Below are 13481 nucleotides of genomic sequence, written 5' to 3'. Positions count from 1 at the left end.
GCATACATGTACACACACATATACAGGCATGTATATACATACCCACATACATGCATACATGTACGTGCACACACATACATGCATACATGTACACATGTACACACACACACACATATACAGGCATGTATATACATACCCACATACATATTAATGGAAAAGACAAAGACCAAGGATGCTCTGAAAAAGCTTAACTAGATGAGCTGGAAGCAGAAGATAAATGGTTTAAGACTGGGAAGGGATGAGGTTAGGAGGAGATGAGGGACGTGATCAATGGCACTCATGCACAGGATGAAACCATCAGAGCCATTAACATGGACAATTCATTAGTGTCAACACAAAAGTTAAAAAGTGTCAGCTCATATGCCTCAGCTCTGGGTCTGACAAGAGTATGCTAACGAGGACTGTGAACTTATTTTAATACAGTTAAAAGTGAAGTAACCAGACTCATAAATATAAGACTACTTAGGTGTGAACCAATTTTACAAAAACCTTATAACTCTTATAATCACATACAAAAACAAAACAAAATAAAACGGAATCACAAGTTAAAATCTCAAGAGTGAAACAAAGGATAAAAATTAAGAAATCCATCATTTGCTATGGCTTTATGGACACTTCTGCAAAACATTCAAAGGACAGACCGTTCACTTCAAACACCACAAACTCTTCCAGGGACATAGGAAAGAGACAAGTCTGCAAGTGGCTTACTAAGTGCCACAGACTCCAGCTCTTCTTAAAGATCATCACAGCTCAACCTCACTCACAAACACTTGTGTAAGAAACCCAAACAGACGCCAGAAAACCAAACCAACTGTGTCTGTGCACACACACACACGCACACACGCACACACACACACACACCTGTACACAGCGTATCTTGAGGCTGGTTTAAAACTCCCAGAAGAGAGGTTCACACAGCACAGACACTCTCATTTACTCAAGACTAAGAGGACTGGCCTGTCAGTTCCCTCCAACAACACTGTGTGAAAGGCTGGGTGCAAAAAGGAAAAAAAAAAAGAAGTCAGAAGATAATCTGTATTTTTAAAAATTAAGTATGTTTTAAATGGCAAAACCTATGAAAATCAAGTGACATGAAAAAAGCACAGCCCTCACAAGAGTGTACACCTGTCACCCAGGAAACAGACAGCAGAGGACTGAGCTCATCGCACACACACACACACACACACACACACACACACACACGCACACACATCTATATGCACACACACACACACACACAATAAACACACACACATATATACACAGAAACTTTGATACACGCAGACACGCACACTTAACACACAGAACATACACTTCACTCACACAGAGGCACACACTTTCACACACAGACACACACACTTACACAGTGTGTAATTTTTAAAAGAATACAACTTACAACAGCAACAAAAGAGGAAAGGCCCGAGGTTCTCCCTGGCGGGGCAGTGCTGCTGACAGTGGAGAGGGGCATTGGCTGCCTAAAGAGTCAAGTGAGAGGTGATGCAGTGCAGCTGGGGCGGAGAACTGCAGGGAAGCAGGGCAGCTCCTTTAGCAGACAGTGCTGCCATTACTTTGGCCTCACTACCCGTGTCAACTCCATGTCACTTTACTCCCCCTGCCAATTATGAAACTTTCAAATCACCCAGTTTTCCCCAGGACGTTGAGGACTGACTCTCACTCCCTAGTCCCTCTTACACACCACACCCAGCACTATTAGCAACCTCCTTCCCAAGATGCTCCTTGGGTTCCGTGGGCCAGCATCCTCCCTGGCCTGCAGCACAAGAATCTAGTGGGCCACACTCAGAGTCATCTGTCCTGGCCTTTCATGGCTGGGCTCAACTGCACACTCTGTTCTGACTGGCTTTCCACTGAAGAACTAACTATTCCAGAGAAAAATACATAAAGCAAGAAAACACACAATTACACTAGCAACAGAAACAGTCAAATTTGTTAGGGAGAAAAAAAAAAAAAAAAAACAGAAAGAAATGAAGAAGGTTAGGCTAGGCATGGTAGGACATGCCTACAGTCCCAGCAAAGGAAGAAGAGGACGTTCCAAGCCAGTCTGTGCTACACAGCAAAACATAAGAAAGAAAATTCCAGAAAGAACACTGAGGGTGTGCAATTAGCACATACCAAGCAGCAGCAGAAACAAAAGAAACAAACAGAAACTACTATAGAGGAAACCAGACAGAAAAGAATGGAGCCCGGAGTGAATTCATACAGCACACATCAGAGAACTGAGCAAGTGACAGAAGCCACCTCTCCAGGGAGGACAGCGAGTGCAGCTGCACAATTTCTCTGGATCAAACCAACCATTTAACTGGCTACTTGAATCAAGCAAATGGCCTTTAGTGGGCAGGCCTCATCCAACTCCCAAGGCCAGATTCAGACACCCGCACCCGCAACCCGCACCCACAACCCGCTCCTGCACCAGGGCCCTTCTGGGATGGTCTCCTGTCCACACACAAACTTGGGGCCTGTCACTTTTCATCTTTTCATCCTGGTCATCTTGTTTCTTTATCTTCTGTGTACATACATACAGTAGACCACAACAAATGTGTGGAGGTCACAGAAAACTTCCGGAGGTAGCTTCTCTTCTTCTACCATAGGGGTCCTGAGAGACTAAGCACATGTCATCAGGCTTGAGGCACACACCTCTGCCCATCAGTCATCTATCTCCTTGGTCCCACCACCCTCGGTTCCTACAATCAAAAACAAGAACACACACACACACACTCACACGATATTTATAATTTCTGGGGAGCCCACCAAAATGCACAGGATTTTCATAAATCAATTTTAAAACTGAAATGAAAGAAATCAAGATTAAAAGACAGAAATTTATAGCTCAGGAAAAACACTAACAAATCCAGACCCACAGCTTTATCTCCCAGAAAACCATGCCAGGCACTGACGACAGGCAGGGAAAAGTGCTTGTGGTGGGTACAAAAGGAGGTGCCCTCCACAGTGGACCATCCGGCACAATCATCTAGAAGAGGGCAGAGCCCCTCCCGGCCTCTGGCAGAGAGCTGCACGGAAGAGCTCCCTACAGAGCCTCCCGACCTATGTCTATGTAAGAAACAGTACACGCAAGTTATAAGGGCAACACTGTCGGAAACGCCTAGAAACCATCTAAACGACATTAAAAAGAACTGACTAAATATACTGTGATTATAAAACCCAATAAGGCTCTAAAGAAATGAAAGTAGCTCTAGAAGATCTATTTAAGTGTGTGCATGAAAGATTAACAGGGAATACACACAGCTTACAGCTTACAGTAGATCTTCAACTGTACAACAAAGGGCAGGAGTTACATGATGCTGTGTAATTTCCTGTGTGTGTGTGTGTGTGTGTACATATGTACCTATAATTGCAAGGTTATTTGGCAAAGTGTGATATAGGTGGTAGCATGGCTAGGAGTAACTAAGATGGCAAGAAACTCTTCTCGGTTTCCCCCCCCCTTTAAGATAGTCACTGTATTAGATATCAAATTAAACTTTAAAACTACTCAGCTGAGCAGTAGTGGCACACACCTTTAATCCCAGCATTTTGGTATGCAAAAGCAAGTGAAGCTCTGAGTTTGAAGCCAGCCTGGTCAACAAGCCAGTTCCAGGACAATCAGAGCCACACAGAAAAACCCTGTCTCAAAAAACAAACAAACAAAAGAAAACCTAAGAAAAAGTCCTGACAAGTTTTACTCAGAATGTTCTTTAAATGATAATTCTTATAATGAGCCATTGTGGTTAAAATACAGTTCTTATCATATATCTCACTGCATCCAAATCAATATACAGTAAGAACAGCAAAAGGAAACCCAAAACTAAGTAACTAACAGAGCATTCATTAGAACAGGCCCTGCCTGTGGCATGCTGTCAATATTTAAATATGAAAAATAGTAATTGACTAATTGCCATCTTCTGGAAGCCATCAGTGAACACTGCATGAAGGAAGTAAATTTGGAGCATGGTCCTGAGGAAATGACAGGTACTCAGGAGTCCTTAATCAAACTGTTTTTACAACTGAGATTCATTTAGGCCCATGAGCGTAAGATGAACAGGCCGTCTGCACTAGAGTATCTGGATGAAGTGACCCAGCACCCCACCCAAGATGAGTTCAACAGGGCTCTGAAAGTCCTCGGAAAGCCTTCTCTCTCACAGCCCAGATGCCAGTCACACTCAGCAAAGGGAGCTGATAGGAAGTGCTTTCAAATGCTCACGCACTGGTGAGGGCCGGATAACTGAAGGGCTGCACACCCCACTTCCACAAACCCTGGACTGGCTGCTCACCTTCTTAAAATATACAAAGTCATGTGGCAATGGACTGTAAAAATCCCAAAATCACTTTAAAATGCACTCCGGTAGAATTAAGTTCCATGGTGCTGGAGAGATGGGTCAGCTGTTAAGAGTACTTGCTGAGTCAGTTCCCAGCACCCACCTAAGGGGGCTCACAATCCCCTGAAACTCCAGCTCTTGGCAGGAGCTGACTCTGCTACGGGCAGAAGCACTCCAAGATACATAGCTGTACACGCACAATACACATAACTAAAAGAAATATTAAAACTTTGTATGTAGAAACTACACATGCTTACATATTTGACTATTTATGCCATAAAGAAGCCCTTAGCAAGTGAGCGGGCCTGTGTGCACGTGCTCGTTCTCATTACCACACCCACCCCACAACAGAGAAAGTGCAGAGGGCAGCCTGAGCTGGGAAAGAGGCTTGCTGCTTCCCGGGAGGACCGCTAGCAGCTATGTGCTATGTCTGTGCTTACTACAAGACTCTCAGCCCCTCCCAACTGGTCGCTCCACTCAAGAGCAGCAGTCTAAAGCAAATGAAACGGAATCATTTCAGCATATATATTATGCTATTTTTCAATTATGTAAACTACAATAGATGGCCCAATAACAAACACTTATGCCTTTCTATTACATGTATGTATTTGTGTGTGCGTGCACACGTGGAGGTCAGAGGACAAACGGTGAGAATCTACTTTCCTTCTATCATGCGGATCACTGGGCTCAGGCAGGTGCCTTTCCCTGCTCAGCCAGCAACACCTGCCTCCCAAACAGGTGGTTAATTAGTCTAATTTCACCCAGAAACTCCATGTGTATGGTGGCAGCACACAGTTCCAGCACCCAGGAGACCAGTGGCAGGAGGAGGATCAAAGGTCGAGGCCAGAGACCCCTCCTGAAAATAGGGAAGAGAAGGGAGGAGCCAGGCAGGACAGGAAAGACCCAGCAACTGTTTACTGTAGCTCACTGCCACTCTGCTTGTGTCTCCCTTGTTCTACAGCTGAAGGGACCCCATGTTTATAAGTGAGTCTCAGGAGAATAACCCTCCAAGGCCACCATGTTCCCATGCTGAGGTACTTAACATCCAAACTAAAAAGGTTAAAAGGCCAACCAGCACCACACTGGCACATGACCTGCACCCCTCCTGACCAGGCCTCTCTAGGTGGAAAGGCACCTTTGGAAAGATTTTAGAACACAAATGTGAAGTGAACGGACACTTGTGCTGCCTTCCACCAATCAGTAATGGAAGCAGCTACTGAAAGCTGCTCTTCCCAGTCCTCAATGTCTGGCGTAGTGGGGAGATGAGGGAAGGAGGGAAGGACGCGCAGGGCCTTGTGGGCAGATCTCCGAGTTAGAGGACAGCCTGGGCTCCACAGTGAGGTCCACAGAGAAACTCTGTCTTGAAACACCAAAAGGGGAAAAAAGCACGTCAACCCCCACAGTGCCTCTCAAAGGGCAGGAAGACGTTCAGAGCGCCAGAGCCTCTGAACACAGCCCTGCGGGAGAACACAGATGCATGCGAGCACTGCTTACCTGCTGTGGCTGGTACCTCTGCTGGGACTGCGCCGCTGCCGGCTGCAGGTACTGTGCCTGGGGCGGGAGGTGCGAGGGCTGCGGCTGCTGGTTGTAGTATGGCTGCTGGCCTTGCTGGCAGTAGCCACTCACAGCTTGCTGTCCGTACTGCGGTGGCATCTGTCAGAAAGTTACATAGAGCAATGAGGAAATGAAGAGGTGTGGGAACTGAACTCAAATATGGCTTTGACTCCGTCAGGTGAAAAGGGTTCTCGATTCCATGCTTTACATCTGTCTTCATTAGATACGCTGACTTTCTGCCTCTGCTTACGTGCTACCCATGAAGTCAATGGTGATGTGGGATTGCCTTCAACATGCTGCTTTATCACTGTCAAGTCATGAAAGTCTAGTGGAAGGGCTTCCTTCCCTGCCCCTGACATTTAAGATGCTCCTGCTATGAAAGCCAAGGAGGTGGTGCGTTACTCCCATCCCCAGGCAACAGGCAAACCCCAGTGAGCTCACACAGCCCACTTAACTCATTCACATACTGGGGGAAAGCTGTGGTTGGATACAAGGCATGGTGTGTGTGCTTCTGGGTCAGATCACCCCAACCCTGTTTGTAACAGATGATGGCAGAGGATGATGCCAGCACTTGCACGTAATAATTTGCTAAGAGAAAGTGTACCCCATTACCACCAAACAAAACCGCTTGATCTTGCATGTACCTCAGAGGTCAAGTGTAGGAAACTGGACCTACTGGGAAGCCTTTGTGATCGTAGGAGCAGCCCCTTGGCCCCAGTCACACTCATTACTGCTGCTGTCCATGCAGTAACAAGGCTCTGTGTCACGTGTTCCCACCATGAGGGGTTGCCCATCAAGGACCCAGAGCTGCAGGACTAGCCTGTGCCCTCAAAACTGGGAGCCAAAGAAACTGCTTTCCCACTCGAGAGCATTTCCTCGGATCCTGTCATAGTAATGGAAAGCTAACACATACACCACATAATACCTCCCTAAACGTGTTCTTGGAGGATGGACGTCTAGTAGGGAGTGGTTTTCTTAGTTGATAGAGCAGGGAAACAAAGAGCTTGTATTACAAATACCAGAGCTAGACCAAGCCAGCAGAAATCAGCCTCGCACTCACGCCCAGAGGATGGCCCTCCTCATGCAGGATTACAGTCCTGACAGTGTCCTCCTTGATTCTTTCCCCTCCGTAATCTTTTTGTGCCCCACCACCACCACCCAATTAGGAGAGCAGGAAAGAAAAAGAAAAACAAAAACCAGGCTGTGAGTGTGCTCTGCTGCTGCAGATGAAGACCTCCTGCTAATGATACCACAATATGGTCCACGAGAGAACTCCAGGAACCTCGGCCCCAGGAGCACACACACTTCAGAAACCTGAGGACCAGATCCACACTGAAGAGCCAAATTATTTACAAAAACCCTGAGCAATGAAAAAGAAGTGATACTAAAGTGTTTCCTAAGACAATGCACTAGTTCACAGCACACACAACGAACCACAGGAGAATAGTGCATGGGGCTAATGGTTCTCTCTTTGAATCCAGGCCAATTGTTGTTCAAAACCTCCCTGCTACGACCACTGAAAGTATGGTCAAATAGGTTTTAAACGGGCTTTTCACCACACAGAATGTAGGCTGCTACAAGCAGGCACATTTAAAAAAAAATTAATAGCACTGCTGAAATCTTTGCTTTATTTATTCTACAGTTTGATATTTCACAATGAATGAAGTCAAGCCAAAGAATGTCCCTAAAGCGTAAGTCCGAATGCTGGAACAGTACACCGCAGGACAAGGTGCACGCACTCCCAGCCAGCACCCATGTCGGATTCGGTAACTAATGCGGACTCCATGGCAACCTTGTGTGATCTAAGGCAGTGAGGAGAACACGCCTGCCGGAGCTGAGATGTCAGGAAGCCTCAGCCAACAAGCGACTCCCCTAGGAGCTCAGCTCTCCCATGGGGACTCTGTGGCTTACGGAAACTCTCACACACATAGGGAGACGTTCTCTGAGAGAGGGCTGCTCTGTCTGCCAGGCAAGACAAACTGGATGGCCCATGTGCCATTGTCATGCACATACAGCTGTAAAACTGGGTCCCTCAAGATTTCACACTGATTCTGGCAACCAATCAGGACTCTAGGCAGGTGCCCAAACCAAGGCTCCTTATCAAACTACAGGCTGCAGCGCAGCATTACCTACCCGAAGCACTGCTTTAAGAACCAATTCTTCAATATGGTAAGTAACTGCCTACTGCTGGAACTAAGGCTCAATTCTTTAATGGTTAACTGGCTTTGTTTTGACCAGTTTAGAAACACTCACCACATGCTTTTTCAGACTTATTAAATGAAATGCCACTATTATGAAACAGACCACCCCAAGAGCCCAGGAGCCCACTGTCACCCTCTCAGTACTTGGCCACCAGGTACTCAGTACTACCCTCCAGTCCACCTCAGACCTGCTTAGCCCTGGTGTCTATCATTCAGTATATTACTTCTGTGGTGCTAAGGCAGAAGTGACAAAGTGACAAAGGCCTAGAGACGTCCACGAGGAACATACTGCAAAGTACACGTGGGTTCTTCAGAGTCTTGGCAGTCTCAACTGTTGTAATTGTATTTAGGATCAACAAAGACTATCAGACGGTAACATGCATGCGAGACTGACTGTACCATGTGTCACATGCTAAGATCTGGGGCCATGGGCACTTCTGCCTCAGGTGTCACCCTGAGGCAGAGCAGGCAAGTTCACCACGATCCTTGTCCCCAGGCCTGACTGACTCATTTTACCACGAGGACAATGTGGTCAGCCTTGGGCTGTGTGTGTATCTGCTCCCACACCAAAGCCATGCCCTTGGCAGAGGACCTCCCAGCTAAGTTATCTGATGAATGAGCGTTGCCCAATGGGTCCGAGAATCAGCATGTGCAATTGAAACTCGCCAAACGCAGTCACCTGTGCTGAGTGAGCACTAGCCCTGCCTTCAGGTTCATTCTATCTACCAGCGGGAAGTCAGCAGCGTACCAACACCGGAACCCACTAGCCATCAGTGACTACTGCAACCACACGCCCTGTGCTTCCATCCATGGCTACTCTATAAAGAGTATCAGCAAACTAGGCTAATGGGAAATCTCCAGAAAATATCTGGGACCTAATGTTTTCTCATGACTTTTAAAAAGAATCTATTTCAACAATTTCTTGACACTTCTACATTTGAAAACAACAACTTCTCTTTTAAGAGCTGAGTGTTTCCAAGCATTCCATTGGAGGAGGAAGGTGTGCCTAAAGATGATGCCCCTTCCTCAAGTGCTCTCTCCAGGAAATTATCCCTCTAAGGGACACGAGTCTCAATCTGTGTCACGAGGGGACACTGGTCCCCGTGTTTCTCTTCACCATACCCTGGCCTTTCTCTCATTTCCAAAATGAATGAACCATCATCAAGGTTCTCCTTCCTTCTCCTTCTCCATCACTGACCTCACGACCCAGCAGTCTCCAGATACAAGCAGCTCTGACTTACTATGCAGCTCTGTCGGGTCCTGTCCCAACTGTCAGGAAGAAGCACTCTAACTGGCATGCAAGGCAAACAGGAAAAAGCAACTGAGTTTTACATTACAGTTGGAAAGGTGGCATAAAACAAACAACACATTTCAAAATCTTTCAAAACTAAAAGTACTGTGTTAAGTCAAAAACAAAACAAACAAACAAAAAAAAAAAAAAAGCAAGAAAAGGTTACAGTGGCATCAGGCCATTTGTCTGTGGTGTGTATTAGTTCTGAATTCACAAACAGTAACAGCACAAAAGCATCCATCTAAAAGGAACCGCCGGCCGCACTCTGTGAAGGGCAAGGTAGAATCTAGGCCTTTACAAAATCAATGAGGCAGAGAGGATGTCTATCTTAGGAATGTCTACCAGCAGGCACGGGACCTGGGTTCTATTCCTAGTGGAAAGAGAACAGAGGGAAAGAAAGGGCAGAGAGAATAAAGGATGACGGTGAGCGGGTGGAGCTTGAGGAGGGAAGGAGGGATATAGCTGTGGTAAAATTCATAATCTCACTGTAGTTACATGAAATGTCTGTTTTCATGCGGTTCTGATCTTGTTCTTATGCTTAAATTTCTAATTTTACACTTTAAGATCGAAATCTTGCCTCCAACTAGTACCCTTTCAGCCCTAAAAGGAAGGGACATGGGGACAGCGCACTCAGGCTGGGGAACCTAGGAGGGTCCTAGAGCCCTCTGGAAAGGATTAGCGTGGGGCAGGAGCCCTCAGTGGCCTCATCCACTAACAGGAGCCCTAAGGGCTGCAAAATCTCAGGCCAGCTTTTCCTGCGTCTCCTACACAAGATACCAATCCTTCAAGGCACCTCAGGAAATCAGCTCTAAGGTGAACAGTTTGATCCCCCAAAGAGCCGTGGCCTAAGCTAACAGGAGTCCAGGCTAAAGGCCCCCTAAGCAGCAGTGAAACACCGGACAGAACTGTGGCAGCCCAGCTCCCAGAAGCTCCGGCACACTAAAGCCGAGATACCGCCCAGCTTCCGCTGAGGACATCTTGCCTAGACCCGCCCCATCAGTTCATACGTGTTCCTGCAGAAAGACAACTTGGAAGCGGACAGAGACTTAAGACTGTTCCACACCTATCACCAACAAATGCAATTCGCTTAAAAACCATTCCCACCCCTGACCTGGAAACAAGCTCATTACTGTGGTCTGAGCTGAGTGAGCTCTCTTCAGATCCACCCCTCTCTTCCATGCTAGGATGTGCTTACGACCTCCATGCTGAGGAGTCGGCTGTGGAGTGACACTCCGCCCATTCAAGCTGCTGTACAACTGTCAGCAAGGCCTGTCCTAGCTCGCCCACTACTTACTGCTGGGATTAACATTGGGAACAAAAGCAACAGGGGTTAGGGGTGGTTTACAGTCATGAAGGATGTCAGGACAGGAACCTGAGGCAGGAACTGAAGCAGAGGACACTCAGGAACACCGCTTGCTGGCTTGCTCTCCACAGCTCACTCAACTTGCTTTATAACACAACCCAGGACCACAGTGGGCTGGGCCCTGCAACATCAATCGTTAATCAGGAAATTCTTAGGGAGGCATTTTCTCAGTCCAAGTTCTCTCTTCCCAAATGATACGAGCTGTGTCAAGTACCAGAAACAAAGCCAGGCAGCACGCCGTCCATGTCCATCTGCAGAGGTCACCACACAACCACGACTCCTGCTCTTCCCCCACCAGCCCCTGCAGCTGCTGCTCAACACTCAGCTCTCCAAGCCTGGACATGCCTGCTTCTCTCATGCAGGTGGCCACACACTGCTGTGCAGACTCTGCTGGTTTATCTCACTTCTGGGCAGGGTTCTAAAGGCCACTGGAAGTATACAAGACCGTTTATCCAGAAACGCTTGAGTTGTTCCCCATCAGTGGGTTTGTGCATGGTGCTCTTCTGAACAAGGCCTTAAAAGCAGCCATCTAACCCTATTCCGTTTGCCCAGGTGCATCCAGAGTGACTGCTAGAGCCTCTGAGGATGCTTGCTTTGAATCCTTAGGCCCTGCATGCTGCTGTACGCGGTGCCCCGGGAACAGTCATTCTAGTGAGCGCCACTCACTGTACTTCCCTGGTGACCCAAGCTTCTGGGTGTGTCACTTCACCTACTGAGTGGCCACTGGGAAACACCTCCTCCCATGCTTTGTCCCCTTGCCATGTGCGTGGGTGTGTCAGCCGAGGGCTGTAGGACGGTATTAAGTGTCATCAGACACTGCAAATGCGTTCTTGCTGTGGTTCTGCCGCTTCCTTCCTGCCTGCCTGCCCCGTAAGTTTCCAGGTTTTGATTTTGTTGTTGTGGCCTATGCTTTAATGGCCATGCCAGTGCTCCTGTAGTCTCCAGAGGGTCACGACAATCCTAGCCTGAAGCTTCTTTCTTACATCTAGGTCTGTCATCCACTCAGAGTTCATTTTTGAACATGGGCATTTACGTCAGGTGCGGGGTACAATCTCACTCTTTGAAAAGCGCCTGCGCCTGCTGCTCTTACCCTAGCCTTTGGGTCTAAGAAGCACAATTCAGCATTTGCACTTTAAGAGAGAGGTGTAAAGAAAAACGGTAGAATACTAAATGCAGGCACACTCAATGCACCTATGTATGAGGTCCAACCAGGTCACAGAAACCACACTAACAGCCATAGGACAGAAGAAACTAAAAGGGACACAAGAGCTTTCTAAAAATGATTTAAAAAAATTCTTAATTTGTGAGTAGTTTCATGAGTACTTGGACTTTGTCAAAACTCATCCAATTGTATATAACTTAAAATCTGGGCATTATAATAATCATTCCTTAAACTATTATGAGGATACACATCTACAGCTAATAGAGAAAAGGAATCGAAACTGTAGCCCTCACACTTTTACTAACCCATAAGGTATTTTAAAACACATATTTAACATATTCAAGCTAGGTGCCTAATGGTTGTTTCACAGGTTTTTACTTGACATAAGAAAAATACAGAGCAACTGGGCATACTGAAATAATTATGACTTCTATTCAAATAAAAAAGCAAGTCTCTAAGCTAGGTCACAGTGTGTATAGAAGCAACATCTTTTTTCCTTGAATTCTGTCTCTAGGTATTTATCTTAAAGAAAAAAAAATGAACCAACTAAGCAAACATTTGCACAGCTGGGCGTTTAATTCTGCGTGTTGAAAATGCAGAAATCCAACTGTCCAACATCAGCAGACTAACTGCAGGGAGACGGAGTCAAAACCTGACAGAGCCACTAAGCACACTGGTTCCCACCACAGACGTCATAAGGAGCCCTGTCCATGCACCTGACCCGGGACTTAGGGAGACAAGCTTCCAAGAACTAAATCATGCTGTTTTAATACGAAAGTGTAGGGGTGCGTACGGATAACGAATTACTTATCTACAGAACACGCTAAGGGTATCAAACCCGTAGTCTGCTTAAAACCTTTTTCATGGCCCTAGGAAAAAAATGCAATTCATTTCTGATTATTTACAACTGCTGTCTGCTAAGAGTCAAAAAAAAAAAAAAAAAAACCCAAACACTGTAGCAATTTACCTTTAATAGCAGAAATCACTGCAATCTGTTTTTCATTAGTAGATTTAGGTCCTTCCAGGTAAAATCTACACAATTGAAAAAAAAAAAAAACCCACCAGGAAAACAAAACAAAACAAAAAAACCTAAGTTTCACTCAGCTGAGGCTAATTCTGCTAGCTTTTAAATTCACAGAAATATCGAATATTTCCCATGCATGAGGAAAAACAGCAAGACATTCAGCTCATCAGCTGGCACAGGGCTGAAGCAGCTGGGGGGGTGCTGAGGCCAACAAGCCCACCCTAAAGGAGGCTGCTGGAAGGCAAGGGCCTTCACATGGGCAAGGGTTTCCTTCCAAGCGGTTTAATCCAACCTCAACTGAGAAGACTCAAGGGCACAGGTGCTTTTTTTCCTCTATGTTTTTATTTAAAAGAGGGAGGGAGAGAGAGCCCGCCCCTGTCCTAAACTCAGCTACTCCACAGCTTCCTCCAACTAGTTCTTTATGCTTGAAAAATAAGCCATCAACATGCACACTGCACACATGCACTTAAGTTTGTTCCATCTTACTCCACCTCTGTTCAAGAACAGAACCAACACACAAACACACACACTCACACACACACACACACACACACACAC

The 13481-nt window shown here is 46.4% G+C and overlaps 1 protein-coding gene across 2 annotated transcripts in view; it reads right to left on the bottom strand.

The window, feature by feature from the left end:
- Arid1b (AT-rich interaction domain 1B) overlaps positions 1 to 13481 on the bottom strand; it is a 350213-nt gene that overhangs the window by 236711 nt on the left and 100021 nt on the right. For both annotated transcript variants that reach the window (XM_029471378.1, XM_021186013.2), the window contains exon 3: positions 5823 to 5981. In XM_029471378.1, the coding sequence (XP_029327238.1) occupies positions 5823 to 5981 (159 nt within the window). The remainder of the gene's footprint in view (positions 1 to 5822; positions 5982 to 13481) is intronic.

Source organism: Mus caroli, chromosome 17, assembly GCF_900094665.2.
Source record: "Mus caroli chromosome 17, CAROLI_EIJ_v1.1, whole genome shotgun sequence".
NCBI classification, from domain to species: domain Eukaryota; kingdom Metazoa; phylum Chordata; class Mammalia; order Rodentia; family Muridae; genus Mus; species Mus caroli.
The sequence above is the reverse complement of the archived record's forward strand: the minus strand, read 5'-3'. Positions and strand labels throughout refer to the sequence as shown.